The 19457-nt window shown below is 47.1% G+C and overlaps 1 protein-coding gene across 2 annotated transcripts in view; it reads right to left on the bottom strand.

Annotated features, from left to right (window-relative positions):
* Nucleotides 1-19457, bottom strand: part of dync1li2 (dynein, cytoplasmic 1, light intermediate chain 2) — a 95897-nt gene that overhangs the window by 6220 nt on the left and 70220 nt on the right. For both annotated transcript variants that reach the window (XM_038806227.1, XM_038806228.1), the window contains 2 exons: nucleotides 18475-18577; nucleotides 5450-5569 (listed from right to left, as the gene is read on the bottom strand). In XM_038806227.1, the coding sequence (XP_038662155.1) occupies nucleotides 5450-5569; nucleotides 18475-18577 (223 nt within the window). The remainder of the gene's footprint in view (nucleotides 1-5449; nucleotides 5570-18474; nucleotides 18578-19457) is intronic.

Raw genomic sequence — 19457 nt, 5'->3', positions numbered from 1 at the left:
CATGGGCGCAGTGGGTACAGGAGCAACAGGAGTTCCTTAGGGGCTGCTTTGCTGATCTTAAAAAGGACATGCTGGCCCCGAAGAAGGCATCAATAGACCAAATAATCGCAACTCGGGCGACACAAGGGAAAGCGATTAAGGAAATGGAGAAAAAGCTATCCAACTATGAGGACCAGTTGGTCGTATTGGCCTTTAAGGTAGAGGCGCAGGATGACCTCTACAAGAAGTGGCAGGAGAGGCTGGAGGACCTAGAAAACAGATCCAGCAGACAGAACTTGAGAATTGTGGGCCTCACCGAAGGTGTGCAGGGGTCGGATGCAGGAGCATTTGTGTCCAAGATGCTGTGTCCAGAGCCCTCGCAATGAAGCCCAAGGTGAATGAACCGCCGAGGGCCATGGTGGTGAGATTTCATCGCTTCTCAGAAAAGGAACTTGTCTTGCGGTGGGCAAAAAAAGAACGGAGCAGCAGGTGGGAAAACAGCGTGATACGCATTTACCAAGACCTAGGTGCGGAGCTGGCCAAGAGGCGTGCTGGATTTAACCAGGTGAAGGTGACCCTCTTCAGCAAGGGTGTGAAATTTGAGATACTACACCCAGCGAGGCTATGGGTCACATACAAGGAACGACATCACTATTTTGAGATGCCGGACGAGGCGAGGTCATTCGTCAAACAAGAAAAGCAGGACTCGAATTAAAGGCAGCTAAGCTTTGGTGGAATGCGGCGGTGGGGCTGGGTAACACGGTACCGTTTCTTATATAAGATCGTACACAATGTTGGGTACGTGTAAGGGCTGTGGTGGTGGCTGGAGGGTGCAGTGTTTTCGGCAAAGTTGAGATACGGGGGGGGGGCCTGTACTTAGTGCGAATTTTCTGGAAGTTTGAGCCTTGGTTCAACAAGTGTCCCCTCACGGGGCAATGTTAGTGTTTAGTCTTCTGTTTATTTTTCGTTCCGTATTACTATTTACTCACTGGGGCTGAAGAGATGGTTTAATTCGTTAATTTGTTTATTCATGTGGGGAGAGGGGTACGGACAATGAGGCAACAGTCTGATCGGCGCCAGGGGTGGGAGCTGCCAGGATCAGCGTGGGTCAGCTGACTCTCGGGAGTGTAGAGGGGGGTGAGCAAGTGCCCAGCTGGTGCTTGGCGGGGGGTTTTGGGTCGTGGGGCTGTGGGTGGGGGGAATGCTGCTTTGCTGACAGAGGAGGTATCAATTTCAGGTTACCTATTGAGGGCCGGGGGCGGCGGCTCCCTGTGGGGGCGCTCGAGGAAGCGAAGGGCGCAGGCTCGAGATTGACCAAGAAAGGGCGATGGCTAGTTGGCGGTGGGGGGGTTTAGCTCCCTGTCCAGGCTGATCACATGGAATGTGAGGGGTTTGAATGGGCCGGTCAAAAGAGCACGCGTGCTCGCCCATCTAAATGGGTTAAAGGCAGACGTAGCAATGCTTCAGGAGAGACATTAAAGCTCGCAGATCACGAGATTGAGAAAGGGATGGGTAGGCCAGGTGTTCCATTTAGGGCTGGAGTCGAAGACCAGAGGGGTAGCAATTCTGATCCGTAAGGGTGTAGCATTCGAGGCTGGGAGAATTGTGGCAGATAAAGGGGGCAGGTATATAATGGTGAGTGGAAAGTAGGAGGGGGTCCGGGTGGTGTTTTGTGAACGTCTATGCTCCGAATTGGGATGAGATGCATGCTGGGCAAAATCCCAGACTTAGAGTCACACAACCTGATCATGCGGGGAGACTTTAACACAGTTATTGACCCCGAGCTGGACCGGTCGAAGTCCAGGATAGGGAAGCGACCGGAAGTGGCTAAGGAACTGAAGGGTTTTATGGAGCAGATTGGGAGTGGAGGATGGATCCCTGGAGGTTCGCGCGGCTGAGAGCGAAGGAGTTCTCTTTTTTCTCCCTCGTTCATAAGATTTATTCCCGCATAGACTTCTTTGTCTAGAGCAGGGCATTAATCCCAAAGGTGGCGGGGATAGAATACTCAGCAATCACAGTCTTGGACCATGCCCCGCATTGGGTGGACCTGCGGCTTAGTGAGGAGAGGGGACAGTGCCCACTCTGGAGACTGGATGTGGGGCTGCTGGCGGATGAAGAGGTTTGCGGGCGGATTAGCAGGAACATCCAGGATTATGTGGAAACAAATGATACGGGTTAGGTAGCAGCGGCAACGGTCTGGGAGGCTCTAAATGCAGTTGTCAGAGGGGAACTCATCTCAATTCGATCCCATAGGGAAAAGAGAGAAACAGCACAGAAGGAGAGACTGGTGGAGGAGATATTCCGAGTGGACAGGAGATATGCGGAGGCCCCCGAGGCGGGGCTACTGAGAAAGCGGCGTAGGTAGCACAGCTGAGGAAGGCAAGGGGGGCAGTCTATGAGTACGGGGAGAAAGCGAGTAGAATGCTGGCACACCAACTGCGAAAGAGGGAGGCGGCCAGGGAAATCGGGGGAGTAAAGAATAAGGAGGGTAACACGGTTTTGGATCTGTGAGGGGGGGGGGGGCGCGAACGGAGTCTTTAAGGAATTCTATAGTAAACTATACGAGTCGGCGACGGGAGCGGAAGGGGATGAGGCAATTTTTGGACCAGTCGAGGTTTCCAAAGGTGGAAGAGGACCTGGTGGAGGGGCTGGAGGCTCCGATTGAATTGGATGAGATTGTCAAGGGTATAGAGGGCATGCAATTGGGTAAAGCCCCGGGGCCGGACGGTTACCAGGTAGAATTCTAGAAGAAATTTTCGGAAATATTGAGCTCACTCCTGATGAGGACCTTCAATGAGGCCAGAGAGAAAGGAACCCACCCCCCAACAATGTCACAGGCCTTGATCTCACTCATTCTTAAACGAGGGAAGGACCCGGAACATTGCAGGTCATACAGGCCGATTTCGCTTTTAAACGTTGTTGCCAAATTGCTAGCCAAGATTCTGGCCACAAGAATTAAGGATTGCATCCCAGGGGTGATAGAGGAAGACCAGACTGGGTTTGTTAAAGGCAGACAACTCAATACCAATGTCCGGAGACTTTTGAATATCATGATGCCCTCAGAGGGAGGGGAGGCGGAGGTGGTAACAGCGATGGACGCAGAGAAAACCTTTGACTGGGTGGAGTGGGAATACCTGTGGGAAACGCTGGGGAGGTTTGGGTTTGGTGAGGACTTTATTGGCTGGGTGAAATTGCTGTACCAGGCATCTGTAGCAAGTGTTTGTACAAACCGGCTGAGGTCGGGGTACTTCGAGCTTCACCGGGGAACGAGGCAGGGGTGTCCCCTCTCCCCGTTACTATTTGCCCTAGCTATAGAACCACTAGCTATGTTGCTGAGAGCCTCGAGGAACTGGCAGGGACTGGTTCACCGGGGGGGGGGGGGGGGGGGGGGGGGGGGAAAGAAAATCGGGTGTCGCAATACGCGGATGATTTGCTCCTGGACATTTTGGACCCTGTGGAGGGGATGGGGGAGGTTCTGCAGATCCGGAGGGATTTTGGTAGTTTTCAGTGTACAAACTGAACATGGGAAAGAGCGAGTTGTTCGTGATCCAGGCCAAGGGGCAGGAGGAGTGACTGAAAGAGCTGCCGCTCAGGATGTTAGAGAAAAGTTTTCGTTACCTGGGTATACAGGTGGCCAGGAAATGGGATGCCCTGCACAGGCTCAACCTGACCTGGTTGGTGGAGCAAATGGAAGGGGACTTTAAAAGGTGAGACATGCTCCCGCTGTCACTGGCAGGGAGGGTGCAGACAGTGAAAAAGACTGTCCTCCCCAGATTTTTGTTTGTCTTTCAGTGCCTCCCCATCTTCATCCCAAGACCTTTTTTAAGCGGGTAAGTAGGATCATTATGGGCTTTGTGTGGGCGAATAAGACCCCGCGAGTAAGGAGATCGTTGTTGCAGCGCAGTCGGGTGGAGGTTGTGGGTTGGCGCTGCTGAACATTCGTAACTACTATTCGACGGCCAATATAGCTATGATTAGGGAGGGGCCGATTTGGGGGGACGGGCGGCGTGGGAGCAGCTGGAGACGGCGTCATGTAAAGGTACTAGTCTGGGAGCTTTGATAATGGCTCCTTTGCCGTTCTCGCCGACCCGTTACTCCACAGGTCCGGTGGTGGTGGCGACACTGCGGATCTGGGGACAGTGTAGGAGGTACAAGAGGATGGAGGGAGCGTCGGTCTGGACCCTGATATGCAACAACCACAGATTTGTCCCGGTTAGGATGGATGGTGGGTTCCAGAGCTGGCAGAGGGCAGACACCAGAAGGACAGGAGATCTGTTCCTAGACGGAAGCTTTCCCAGTTTGAAGGCGCTAGAGGACAAATTTAATCAGCCGCCAGGAAACGCCTTTAAATATCTGCAAGTACGGGCCTTCCTGAAAAAACAGGTAGTGGCCTTTCCGACGCTGCCACCATGGAGGATACAGGACAGGGTGGTCTCTGGCACCTGGGTGGGGGAGGTGAGGGAGTCGGATATCTACCAGGAACTACAGGAGGCGGAGGAAACCCCGGTGGAGGAGCTCAAGGGCAAGTGGGAGGAGGAGCAAGGTGAGGAGTTGGAAGCGGGTCTGTGGGCAGAGGTCCTGGGCAGGGTTAATTCCTCATGTGCCAGGCTCAGTCTAATTCAATTTAAGGTGGTCCACCGGGCACACATGTCGGCAGCGAGAATGAGCAAGTTTTTTGGGATAGAAGACCCCAGCTGTGAGGTGCAAGGGCAGCTCTGCAAACCATGTCCACATGTTTTAGGCATGCCTGGAGCTTAAGAGTGTTCTGGCAAGAGTTCGCGAGGGCAATGTCCAAGGTGCTTAACACACGGGTGGTGCCGAGTCCAAGATAGCGATCTTTGGAGTGTCAGAAGACCCGGGGGTTCAGGGGGCGAAAGAGGCCGACGTCTTGGCCTTTGCCTCCCTAGTTGCCCGGAGACGGATGTTATTAATGTGGAGGGACTCGAAGCCCCCGAGTGTAGAGACTTGGGTTACCGACATGGCTGGGTTTCTCAGCCTTGAGAAAATAAAGGTTGCCTTAAGAGGGTCTACGTTAGGGTTCTCTCGGAGGTGGCAGCCATTCATTGACTTTCTCGGGGAAATTAAAATCTCAGCAGCAGCAATCCGTAGGGTTGGGGGGGGGGGGGGGGAGGAGTGCTTCATTGGGATGGTGTGGGAAGACTGGGTCGCGTGGGGTAATGTCTATTTAATTGTTCTTGTATATTCTCTTTTTGCACTATGTTAAGGTTCACTCTAGTTTGTTTTGTTATTATGGTTACTACTGTTTTATTATGAAAAAAATCTGCAAAACCTTAATAAAAATACTTTAAAAAATAAATAAAACTCCACAAATTTAGAATTATTGATGAATGCTTTCCATGAAAATCTCCTTCACCAGCACTACCACACAATGCTTTATATAAATCTCAGTGACAACAACTGAATGAGCCACTTGCAGCTCAGGTGGACATGACTGGTGGCAAGGACTTACCCGACTTCTTAGCTGCATTTGGTACACCTCCAGCTCCAGGACTCCCAGGAGAACCTGTCTTTTTACTCAATAAACTGTTAAAGAAGTTTGCCAGCACTCCTTCATTTGCAGCAGCAGGACCTGAAATCAGAAAAGACAGAGTAATTCAGCCTTGATGCTATGAAGAGAATTTGGACCTCACGTACACGGGTGGACAAGGGGCATTCTCTGGATAGATTTCTACAACCATCTCCCTATTTACTAGATGGAAGTGGGAAAGGCGGTAATAAGGCAACCTGAGGAAGTTTAATACACCCGTAAGCAGCTCAAACCAGCCCAAGCAAATCATATGCTGTATTATGAGTATGTTACGAGATCAAAATCTGGAACTATGTCCCTATCAGCACTGTGGATGTACCATACCTGCTCGAGGGCAATCTGGGATGAGCAACAAATGCTGGTCTTTCCCGTGGTACACTCAGTCCATGAATGAATGAATAAAAAACCATGAGGAATGTTATTTGCCCAAATTAGCACATTCATTCTTCAGTGGAAGAAAATAACCTTTCCTCCTACCAGCATCCAATAATTAATTAATTGTTTAATGGGTTTATACCTCAGTTCACTGGACAGAAAGTCGATTATGTGCTAATCACTCTGAATTTTTATTGATTCATTCACCGAGTGTGGGCAAGGGCCATACAAAGATCTAAGTTTGGACGAGTAGGCCACTTGGTCCGCCGTTCAATAAGATCATAGCGGATCTCATTTCAACCTCAACTTCACATTCCAGCCGACCCCAGATATTTTGCACCCCCTTGCTGATCAAGGATCTATCCAGCTCTGTCTTCAGGATATTCAAAGACTCAGACTCAACCACCTTTTGAGGAAGACAATTCCAAAGTCCCACAACCCTCAGAGAAAGTTATTTTCCTCACCTCCATCTTAACTGGGTGACCCCTTATTTTTAAACAGTGACCCCGAGTTCTAGATTCTCCTACAAGAGGAAACATCCCTTCCACATGCACTGTCAAGGCCCCTCAGGATCTTGAGATGTTTCAGTCAAGTCGCCCCTTACCCTTCTAGACACCAGAGGATATAAGCCGAGCTTGCCCAATCTTTCTACATAAAGCAATCCGATCATTGCAGGTATTAGTCTAGTAAATCTCTGAACTGCTTTGAATGGATTTACATCCTTCCTTAAATAAGACCGATACTGTATACAGTACTCGATGTGATCTCATACCCGTGTCCACAATTATAACCTCCCTAATTTTTGTATTCAATTCTCCTCAAAATAAATGATAACATTTTCTTTCCTGATTACTTGCTGTACCTGCATGCTAGCCTTTTAAAATTAATGTACTAGGATACCCAGATCCATCTGAATCTCATAACGCTGCAATCCTTCCCCATTAGATAATAAGCTTATTTTTTTATTTTACTTGTCAAAATAGACAATTTCAAATGTTCCCACATTATACTCTATTTGCCAGATCATTGCTCAATCATTTAACCTACGTTTTCATGTAGCCTCCTTATGTTCTCTTCATAACATACTTTCCTATGTATCTTTTTTTTTAATTTTAGAGAACCCAATTCATTTTTCCAATTAAGGGGCAACTCAGCATGGCCAATCCACCTACCCTGCACACATTTGGGCTGTTGGGGTGAGACCCACGCAGATATGGTTTCCTATGTATCAAAAGCAAATTAAACAAAACGCTGAGGCCCCAACACTAATCCCAGTGGCACATTACCTGTTACATTCCACAAACCAGAAAAAGACCTATTTATGACGATCCTCTATTTCCTGTTAGCTAGCAATCTTCTACCCATACCAATATATTCCTCCTTACACCATAAGCTTTTATTTTCTGCAGTACTTTTTTTTTTTAAAACAAACAATTTTATTGAGGTATTTTAGGCATACAGAAAAAGTGACATTGTACAGTACAAAAAAAAGTCGACACAAATTACAAATTAAACATCATGCAAAGCACGGCTCTGTTCACGCACGGACCCGCCTCAATATCCCCCTACTAGACTCCACCCTTGCCACCACCCCCCCCCCCCCCCCCCCCCCCCCCCCCCCCCCCCCTTTCCCTGCTGACGCTTACTCCTCTGTGAAGAAGTCAATAAATGGCTGCCACCTTCGGGCGAACCCTGGTTGCAAACCTCTCAAGGCAAACTTGACTTTCTCTAGGCCAAGAAAGCTCGCCATGTCCAATAGCCACACCTCAGCCCTCGGGGGCTTTGAGTCCCTCCATGCTGACAGTATTCGTCGCCGGGCTACCAGGGAAGCAAAGGCCAGAACATCGGCCTCTCTCTCTTCCTGGACTCCCGGCTCCTCCGAAACCCCAAAGATTGCCACCTCAGGGCTCATTACCACCCCAGTTTTCAATACCCGGGACATGACATCTGCGAATCCCTGCCAAATGCCCCTGAGTTTAGGGCACAACCAGAACATGTGTACATGGCTAGCCGGCCCTCCGGTGCATCTAACACACTTGTCCTCCAGCCCGAAGAATCTGCTGATCCGGGCCACTGTCATGTGGGCCCGGTGCACGACCTTAAACTGGATCAGGCTGAGCCTGGCGCATGTTGCGGTCGTGTTTACTCTGCTCAGGGCTTCATCCCAGATACCGTCCTCCATCTCCCCACCGAGCTCCTCTTCCCACTTAAGCTTCAGGTCCTCGGTCTGCGTATCCTCAGCTCCCATGAGCTCCTTGTAGATGTCTGAAACTCTACCCTCCCCCAGCTCTCCCCTAGAAACTACCCTGTCCTGCCTCCCCTTTGGTGGGAGACGTGGGAAGGACGGCACCAGTCTGCATACAAGATCCCTCACCTGCAAGTATATAAAGTCGTTCCCTCTCGCCAGCCCAAACTTCTCCTCCAGTGCCCTCATGCTCCCTTCCAGGAACAGATCCCCCATCCTCACCTTCCTCCACAGTTGATAACCCCTGTCCATGTTCCCCGGAGCAAATTGGTGGTTGCCGCAGATTGGGGTCAACACCGATGCTCTTACCTCCCTACATGTCTCCTCCACTGGCCCCAGATCCGAAGAGCCGCCACCACTAGCGGGCTGGTGGTGTACCGCGCCGGCGGAAGTGGCAGAGGCGCCGTGACCAGGGCTGCTAAGCTAGTGCCCCTGCACGAAGCAGCCTCCATCCACTCCCAAACTGACCCCACACCCACCATCCATTTCCTTATCATCGCTATGTTGGCCGCCCAGTAATAGTTGCTGAAGTTCGGCAACGCCAGCCCCCCTTCTCCTCTGCTCCTTTCAAGCATCACACTCTTCACCCGCGGGGACTTCCGTGTCCATACAAAGAACTCCAATAAATTGATTATGATTTCCCTTTCACAAAACCATGTTGACTCTGCTTGGTTGTTTGCATTATTCTAAGGTTCCTGCCACAACATCTTTAATAATAGCTGCCAACATTTTCCCTCGGACAGATGTCAAGCGAACTGACCTGCAGTTTCCTGCATTCGGTCTCCCTCCCTTTTTGAATGAAGGAGATACATTTGCTAGTTTCCAATCTCATGAGACCTTCCCGGAATCCAGGGAATTTGGGGACATGGTGATGGCGAACTCCCTTCTTCAATACTGAATGATTTGTCAGGCTATTTCAGAGAGCAGTTAAGAGTTAACCACATTACTGTGAGACTTGCAAATTTAAGTTTGCTCTTTCACTTGAATGGCTGTGTTCCCCCGTCCTCTTCCATGCTGTCTAAGCTCTGGTTTTTGGCGTTTTTTTCTGGAGGGCAAGCAGGCAGAGAATGGGAGGACAGAGAGATCATCTCATGCTTATTGAACCTCGCAAAGTGGTTGAGAAAAATAGCATGATCTTTCAAATGCTGATGCAGCTGCTGACCACTTCCCAACATGTAATAGGGTATGAAGGAATTGTGGTTTTTATACAGAATGATTGTGTCCTGAACTAAGACAAAAATTGCACAGCTCTACAAAGCCTGAACCTGATCTCATTGGCCAGCCTGCAACGAGTTTTCCCTGTTCAAGGGATCTTCCTTCGCAAGCATAGTTTCCAAACATCATACAGATTTTCTATTGATGCCATAAACTAGCAAAGAAGGAATGAATTCGATAGAAATGCAATCACTAAAACAAGCTAACTGTATGCGGCGAGAGCTGGAACTTCCAGTCTCCTTCACTTTATTCTCAGTCACAGAGAAACAGTAATGCACAAAGCAGCTGTCGTGTGCACAGTTCAGTTTCACTTTTCAGTTCCTGCCAGCAAGTAGACTGCAACATAAGCAAACTGACTAAAGAATGCCCACAATGACCAGCCCTGGAATGCCAAAGAATCCACAAGAGAATTTACAGTCCACAAACAGGCCATTTGGCCCAAATGCTCTGTGCTAATGTTTATGTACACAAACCTTACTTCACCTCGTATGTTTATCCAGCTTCCCTTTAAATTTATCAATGCTATTTGACTCAAACATAGAAAACAAGAGGAGGCCATTTGACCCTTCGAACCTGCTCCACCATTCACTACGATCAATCTCTACACCTCTCGCAGCTCACCCTCCCATCCAGCTTTCTGAAAATTTGGAGATATTACATTTAGTTCCTTCACCTAAATAATTAATATATATTGTGAAGGAGTCCTAGCACTTATCCCTGCAGCACCCCACTTGTCACTGCCTGCCACTTGGAAAAGGACCTATTTATTCCTGTCTGAATCAGTTTTCTATCCATCTCAATACACTACCCATTGTACATGCTAACCTCTTACATGGAACTGTGTCGAAAGCTTTCTGAAAGTCCAAATAAGTCACATCCACTGGCTCCTCCTCATCAACTCTACTTGTTACATCCTCAAAGAATTCCGGTAAATCTGTCAAGCATGATTTCCCTTTCGTAAATCCATGCTGATTCTGTCCCATCCTGCCATTGTTTTCCAAGCGCTCTTCTACTAAATCCTTTCACCCGAGGAAGGAGCAGTGCTCCGAAAGCTAGTGATTTGAAACAAACCTGATGGATTTTAACCTGGTGTTGTCAGACTTCTTACTAAATCTTTTATCATGTACTCTAGCACTTTGCCCACTATCAATGTACGACTGACTGGTTTTTAATTCCGTTTTCTCTCTCCCTCCCTTTTTATATAGTGGGGTCACATTACCTACCCTCCAATCCGTAGGAACTGTTCCAGAGTCTATAGAATCTTGGAAGATGACCACCAATGTATCCACTATTTCTTCAGTACTCTGAGATGTAAATTATCAGGCCGTGGGAATTTATCGGCCTTTAATCCCATCAATTCCCCCCAACACCAATTCATTACTGATTTCCTTCAATTTCTCCCTCTCACTAAACCATGGGTGCCATGATGTGGAGATGCCGGCGTTGGACTGGGGTGAGCACAGTAAGAAGTCTTACAACACCAGGTTAAAGTCCAACATGTTTGTTTCAAACACGAGCTTTCGGAGCACTGCTCCTTCCTCAGGTGAATGAGGAAGGAGCAGTGCTCCGAAAGCTAGTGTTTGAAACAAACATGTTGGACTTTAACCTGGTGTTGTAAGACTTCTTACTGTAAACCACGCCGGCGGGATGCTCCGTTACAACGGCTGGTTAATGGGGTTTTGCACTGTAGGGCAGCCCCTCGCCGGCTGGGAAACCCCTGGGCGCTGGCAAAACGAAGCATCCCACCCCATGTTCCACAACATTTCTGGTATGTTATTTCTGTCCTCCATTGTCAAGGCAGAACCAAAGTATCGATTTAGTTGCTCAGCCATCTCTTTGTTCCCCACTATAAATTTCCCAATTTCGAGTTGTAGGGGACCTACATTTGCCTTCACCAATCCTTTTCTTTTCATATACCTATGGAAACTTTTCCAGTCAGTTTTTACGTTCCCCGCAAACTTACTCTCGAACTCTATTTTCCCCTTCTAACTCGATCGCTTTGTCCTGTTTTGCTGAATTCAAAACTGCTCCCAATCCTCAAGTCTGTTGTTTTTTTCTGGCCAATTTTTATGACTCTTCCTTGGATCAAATACTATCTCTAATTCCCTTTGTAGGCCATGTACCCAATTCATTTTTTCCAATTAAGGGGCAATTTAGCGTGGCCAATCCACCTAGCCTGCACAACTTTGGGTTCTGGGGGCGAAACCCATGCAAACACGGGGAGAATGTGCAAACTCCACACGGGCAGTGACCCAGAGCCGAGATCGAACCTGGGACCTCAGCGCCGTGAGGCAGCAGTGCTAACCACTGTGCCATCCCTCACCTTTCCTTGATGGGAGGAAAAGAGAATATGCAGGAACAGCTTTTGATCAGATAGGTGGCCCTGTTCTTAACAAACTCTCACCATCAAAGCTCAACTGGTCAGTATCTCCCTCAACACACCCTCGGAACTCGAGCAAGCGAAGACTCAAGCATTGAAAGTAAGACTTGAATTTTTTGCAGCACCCTGCACGACCTCAGGACACCTTCAAGCGATTTACAACCAATGAAGTACTTTTTGAAATGTAGGCACTGCTGTACCATAGGAAACACAGCAGTCAATTTGGGCACAGCAAGATCCCACACTGTGGATGTGGATTCTTCACCTGTGCTTTCGCACAGACAAAGTGAGGACAATGATGGATATGGGGAGGAGAGGGGGGGGAAGTTGTGGTGAAATATTCTCCATTCACCGTCTGCGAGTGCAATGTACACAGCCCGTCAGCAATACATAAAATTAATGGGGTTCAATGTATAGTAATCAGAAAGTGGATACAAACCACTGACAAGGCCAATATTAAATAGCCTTTATATTTAGGGAGTTGAAATGCAAAGAGGTGAAAATTACACTATAGCTATTTACTGCTCTGGTTAGGTTCCATTTAGACTACTGGGTTTAGTCTGTGTACCACACCTCAAATGATAAATTAGTTTTGGAGGGAATGCAACACCAATAACAGGCTAAGATGGCTGAATTAGCAAAGGTTGCAAAGGCTGTATTCTCCTGTATATAGAAGATTAAGTGGCTCATTGAGGTGCTTAAGGTGATTAAAGGATTTGACAGAATAGATCAGGAGGAACTATTGCTCTGATACGCGAGTCCAGGACAAGGACACAATCTTAAAATTAGAGACTGCCACTTGGGGGTGATGTCAGGAAAGACCACTTCACACAAAGGGTCGTGAAAGTCTCTCCACCCAGAAAAAAGCCACCAAGGCTGGGAGCTCATTTGAACATTTCACAAATGAAATTGATAAGATTGCTGTTTAGCAGGGAAAATAAGCCACAGATTAATCAAGATCGAATTGAATGGCTCGAGGGCTGATTGGCCTCCTTCTGTTCTATGTTCTCTCTAACTGGTCATAAAGATGCAAAGCTGGAACAGATTTGCCCCATTTCCAATTAGCCTCCTGCTAAAAGTGCAGGTTCCTGTAACAGCCTCCCCGAACAGGCGCCGGAACGTGGCGACTAGGGGCTTTTCACAGTAACTTCATTGAAGCCTACTCGTGACAATAAGCAATTTTCATTTCATTTTTTCCTGCATTTTACAGGAGTCTGAAACGCAAACCCAGTGTCAGCTAATAATTTCCTCCTCTGAAGGGGCACACTAACTCATTGTCTGGGATCAAAGATGGGCTGCAGTCTCTTGCTTGAGGTACCAGAGGGAAATCAACACAAATGGAACTGTAACCCAGTGCCCTCAGGAGTACAACCAGCTGCATTTATATAGCATTTTTGGCATAGATCAGCGGCGTGGGTTCGGCCGGACAAGAGGAAAGGGAGTCTGTCAGAGGAGGGGGAACGAGAGGGGCAAAGTGGGGGTTGGGCAAGGGGGACAGTGGCGAGTCTGTGCAGTCTGCATGTTCTCCCCATATCTGCAGTGTTGATGTAAGCCTACTCGTGACACTAATAAAGGTTATAATCATTAGTGACAGGGGACTAAATCATCGGGTGTCCAGATCTTTGGAGACTGGAATTACACCAAACATGGACAAAGGGGCCCTGCGGAAGTCCTGACATGCAGATCGCCGTGACAATTGCCCGGAAAGCTTCAATTTCCAGTGGGCAAATACCCTGCTCCCTGGGTCCCTCCATGAACGTCTGCAACTCTAAGCTTGACTCAGAGACTTTGGATAGTCTGTGGGACTTAGCTTACCCAGGAAATGCTAGGCAGATTAAAACCTAATTGAACATAACTGACCCCCCAAATCATGCACCCTGACTACTCGTCCGACTTGACCCTATTACCCAAATATTACACCTCTTCCCAACCCTCCTCAGGGGGGTCCTGTCTTTGTTCGATCCTTCTACACTTTGACAGAGTTTCCTGCAGGATGATGTGCTCCGCATTTCTGGATACGTCAGGGTCAGAATGTCCCGAAAGAGACGCAGAGCAGTATCATATCAGGGAAGTGGCAATTCAACAATCATTGCTGCTGTTTGGAAGATCTGGGCCAGGTCGTTATTCTGGATGGAGATGTGAACGGTCCTCTTCTCCAAACCAGTTCTGCTACATTTAAACTGGACATGCGGGGCCCTCTACTGCTCATCTTCCTATCTGCAGGCTCAAGAGTAATTGATTTTAAACTCTACAGTAGCGTTCAGAGATTGTGAGATAATTACTGATGAATTCAGAGTTTCATGAGGCAAGTTCATATTGTCACTAAAACCTGATTATCCAAAAGTCCATCTTCCCACTCAAGTCAAATCTGATTGAAAAGTAGGTGAATTGCACTGTCACACCCGCAAGTAACTTAATCACAGCCAAGTGCTCACTGCATTGCAGCATTACAGCTGGTAATCCGTCCCCCAAGATCTCTGGAAGGCCTGGCTCTATTCTGACCGAGTTCAATCAGGTCAATAGGCAGCAGTGTGGTGAACCTTTCAATTTTGTTCCCCACAATATTGTCATGGGTCAGGGTTTAGAGAACCAGAAAGTATATCATGGTGTTCACCTGACCAACAACCTTGAATAGATTGTGGTTATGGGGAGCACACGGGCCTTCTTTATAGGTGTGATGCAACAGCAATCTACAGTACTTTTAAATTAAAACAATGTTTATTTATGAAACCAGTTAACACTTTATAAACCCCCAGTAAACATCTTAACAACTATCAACACCAATAAATCCCCAAAGAATACAGTACTCTCTAAGTAACTCTTAATCTTTCCTTGCAACATCCATAAGACAAAAAGAACCCTTTTTACAGAAAGACATCAGGTTTAACTTCTCTACTGAGAAGTTACCACGTTGAAATCACCAAATGAACATTTACAAGCTTGCAGAGATTCATACACATCTTGCTCTGACTGCAGCTTCTTCAAATCTAAAACTGAACTAAACACACCCTGTAGCTGCGAGCCAAAGTGAAAGTAAAAGCAGACAGACAGCCCAGCTCCACCCACTCTCTGACATCGCTGATAAACACCCATTTCTTAAAGGTACATCCACTACAGCTATTTTAAGGTACTCTCACATGACAATATGATACAACAGATTAAGTTTTAGTAACTGAGGAAACTTGCAGCACCCAGAGTCCAGGTAACCGGCCAAAAGGTCAAGTAGCGTTCGATTCTCTAGCTCGTCAATCCTTTCTAATTGGACATTTATATTTTCCGCTCACAGGGACGAACTCTCCGACATGCCCAGTCAGAAGTAGTAAAATCTAAACCATCACCCCAATTCCTTCTTCCAAGCTAAAGTCTGCATTCACTTGCTCATCCACCCAGGAATGCCCCCACTGTCCTTAATTTGAGTTTACAGATTTATCAAACATATCGTGGTTAAATTAACCTGCATTCTTTAAAATTCTGAATATTTATTTTAAAGTCTCACTGGTTCTTCCTATCTCAGCTTTAAGCTAAGATATAAACCAAAAGTAAACTATCATTTTTCTTTTCGAAGGTACACAAATTGGATAGAACGATGGTCGCACAGAATTGTCACAATAACAGTGTAGTGTAAAATAGAACAAAGAGAACAAAGAAAAGTACAGCACAGGAACAGGCCCTTCGGCCCTCCAAGCCAGTGCCAACCATGCTGCCCGTCTAAACTAAAATCTTCTACACTTCCGGGGTCCGTATACCTCTATTCCCATCCTATTCATGTATTTGTCAAGATGCCCCTTAAACGTCACTATCGACCCTGCTTCCACCACCTCCTCCGGCAGCGAGTTCCAGGCACCCACTACCCTCTGTGTAAAAAAACTTGCCTCGTACATCTCCTCTGAACCTTGCCCCTCGTACCTTAAACCTATGCCCCCTAGTAATTGACCCCTCTAACCTGGGAAAAAGCCTCTGACTATCCACTCTGCCTATGCCCCTCATAATTTTGTAGACCTCTATCATGTCACCCCCTCAGCGTACAAAATTCAGAAATGTAAAGAGAGAATTCTCTGAGCACAAATGAGAACGTAAGAAATGGGAGTCGGTAATTCAGCCCCTCGAGCTTGCTCCACCATTCAATAGGATTCATCCGATTGTGGCCTCAACTCTGCTTTTCTGCCTGTGCCCCATAACTCCCGACTCCCTTGTCGATCAAAAACCTGTAGCTCGGCCTTGAATATTCAGTGAGCTAGTCTGCACTGCTTGATGGGAATGAGAAGAAACTTTGCCTAATAGCTGACTTAAAGGGAGACCCCTTATTTTGAAGATGGGCCCCTTAGTTCTAGATTTCACCAAGTGGGGAAAAGATCATCTCAGCATCTACCCTGTCTAGCCCCATCAGAATCTTCTAAACACCCATTAGTATCGGCACAACTTACAAATCATTTTAAATCAACTTAGAACTGTAAAATTGCAATCTAGTAGAAACTAATTATCAATTAGATGTTAAGTGCTTAATAAGAACAGAAAATGATGGAAAAACTAAGCAGATCTGGCAGCATCCGTGGAGAAAGAATCAAGTCCGTCCGACCTTTCGAGAGCTGGAGTCATACAGACATAAAGTGTTTCTCTTTCCGCGGATACTGTGAGACCCGCTGGGTTTTTCCAGCACATTTGATTTTTATTTCAGAGTTTCAGCATCCACAGTATTTTGCTTTCATTTTAGATACAAGTGCTCACCTGAATAGGTGCTAATCACGGTGTGCCAGAATCTGTCAGCCGTTTTGAAAATTTGGGTGTGTGGGTTGAAAGGATGTCTAAAGTAAGCAGTATATCGACTAACACAGCCAGTCTGAGAGAGCACTGTGTGTGAAGATTGCAGCATAAAGAGTACTCAAACCTCAGGAATCGGTGCAAGTGGGAATTCGGTGAAGAGGAAGCTGCTGCATTTTTGCTTCGACGCAATTAGCATTTCATATTTTTGCTAGTGTTTGTAGTGCTGCTTAGAACAGGATCCTCCAGGGTTTTTAATCTCTGGAGTATAACCCAAGACCTGTGCAAATTGGGGTGGGGATAGGCAGATTGGGCAGGTAAACAGGTTGTGGCTGAAGATTGGGAGCAGGAGGGGTTCCATTTCATGCGACACTGGCACCAGTGCTGGGACAGGAAGGAACTGTGCTGTTGGGACAGACTCTACTTATAGTACATACAGTGCAGAAGGAAGCCATTCGGCCCATCGAGTCTGCACCGACCCACTTAAGCCCTCACTTCCACCCTATCCCCGTAACCCAATAGCACTTCGTAACTTTTTTGGTCACTAAGGGAAATTTATCATGGCCAATCTACCTAACCTGCACGTCTTTGGATTGTGGGAGGAAACCGGAACACCCGGAGGAAACCCACGCAGACACGGGGAGAATGTGCAAACTCCACATAGACAGTGACCCAGAGGGAAATCGAACCTGGGACCCTGGCGCTGTGAAGTCACAGTGCTAGCCACTTGTGCTACCGCACTGCCCTTGAACCTGGCTGAAGCCAGGATCCTAACGGAAAGGATAAATAAGGCAGTCACAAGAACTTTAAACTGTAAGTGGGGGGATGGGTGTTTAGGTGAAACAAGTAGCATCAATTTGGAAACAAACAAAATAGAAGGAAGCAGAGTATCAGTCAGAAATTGAGAGAATTAATGATAATCTTTATTATTGTCACAAGCTAGGCTTACATTAACATTGCAATGAAGTTACTGTGAAAGTCCCCTAGTTGCCACATTCCGGCGCCTGTTCGGGTACACAGAGGGAGAATCAGAATGTCCAATTCACCTGACAGCACGTCTTTCGGACTTGGGGGAGGAAATCGGAGAAGCCGGAGAAAGCTCACGCAGACACAGGGAGAACGTGCAGACTCCGCACAGACAGTGACCCAAGCCTAGAATCGAACCTGGGACCCTGGCGCTGTGAAGCAACAGTGGTAACCTCTGTGCTACTGTGCCGCCCTATGATGGGAATACTGGACCCTGTCCTGGGATGTATTAATTAGAGACAATTAGTTTTATTATATCAAGATGTGGGTGATGCCTGATTTACTGTGGTGGCGGTAGTGGGATTCCTTCGTGAACAACTGCAGTTCTGGTAGCTAATGATGGTGAGGAAGGAGTTCACTGAATAACAGCATGGAAAACAGTTGACTATTAAGATGGGTCAGTCATCCGTTTACTGTCTCTTTGCTGAATGGTTCATGGTGTCAACCATGGCTCAGTGGGTAGCACTCACCGCCAATCCAGTGGTCCAGGTTTCAAGTTCCACTCAAGATTGGGAGCACTGACACTCAATGAGGTGGTGAGGGAGTGTTGCACCGTCGGAGATGTTGTTCTTTGAGAATGAGATGTTAAACCGAGGTACCGCCTGCCCTCTCATGTCGCACTATTTTGAAGAGCAGGGTAGATATCCCAGTGCTCAGGTCAATATTTATCCCTCAATCAATATTAAAGAGATGAGGATCTTGTTACTATCTCATTTCTGTTCATGGGACCCTGTTAAATCGGTCGCCAATTTACAATGCTGACTGCATTGTAAAGTACTTGGGAAAACCTAGAAGGCAGGAAAGGCACAAATGAATGCAAGTTCTTTCCTTTTGGTCAGTTTGTGGTCCATTTAAAAAAAAAATGTTTTAATTAATTACGTGAACACATATAACCCCTCACAGCAGATTGGTCAATCTACTAAATCACTTGTGGGGTACAGCACTCACCTTTGGGAGTTCCTGACGTCATGGGTGGGACTGCAGTCACCATGTTTGCCCCGCCTGGTTGTCTTGGAGTCCTGGGAGAGCCGCCTGGTTGTCTTGGCGAATCCTTAAAGAAATCACAGTAAAACAGGTCACTCATGTTTGACTTTAAATACATTTGAAAGAGGCAGAACATGAGCAAGACCACACTCCTGGGATCTGGCAACACGCCACCCACATCTAGTACTTCAGAGTCGGTCTTAAAACATGAGCAGGTATCGAAAACTGATCAAATCCACAACGGTGACCTTCCCAGGCAGGTCTTCCTGACTGTCAGTCTGCAATAGAACCTTACAGCACAGAGCTCATTCAGCCCATCGTGTCTGTGCTGGCCATCTGAAAGAGTTATCCAATTAGTTCCCTTCTCCAACCCCATCTCTTTCTCCATAGTATTGAACATTTTTCACTTTCAAATATATACCCAATTAAAAAAAAAAGAATTCTTGAGCCTGCTTTTACAGGTATCCTTATGGGCAGTGCCCTGCACATTGTGGCTTATCCATTTATCTCAAGTACAGAAGGAGGTCAGGAGCAATGAATGCAAGCTTGCAATCCTTTGCCGGGTTATTTCCTGCTAAGTTTGTCTGCCAGTTTTCCGATTCGATCAACAATTTAATCTCTTGCCAAGAGAGTGGTGCACAGAGTTCAATTTATTCTCATTTTGTCCTATTAAGTGGTCTGAGCCAGTGCAGTACTGAGGGAATGCTGCACTGTCAAAGATGCTGTCTTTTGGATGAGACAGGTGAGTTCACCCCAGTGCCCTGGGGGGGGGGGGAGGGGGAAATCAATATTTCTCCCTAAACCAACAGCACAAAAACAAATCATCAGGTTATTATCTCATTGTGCTTGTAGAAATTTTGCCATTCAGTTTATTTTATTTTCAGGATGTGAGCGCTGGTAAGTCCAGCATTTACGGTCCATCCATCATTACCGTTGAGAAAATGGTG

The sequence above is a fragment of the Scyliorhinus canicula genome, chromosome 9 (genome assembly GCF_902713615.1).
Source record: "Scyliorhinus canicula chromosome 9, sScyCan1.1, whole genome shotgun sequence".
In the NCBI taxonomy this organism is placed as follows: Eukaryota; Metazoa; Chordata; class Chondrichthyes; order Carcharhiniformes; family Scyliorhinidae; genus Scyliorhinus; species Scyliorhinus canicula.
This window is presented reverse-complemented; position numbering and strand designations above follow the sequence as displayed.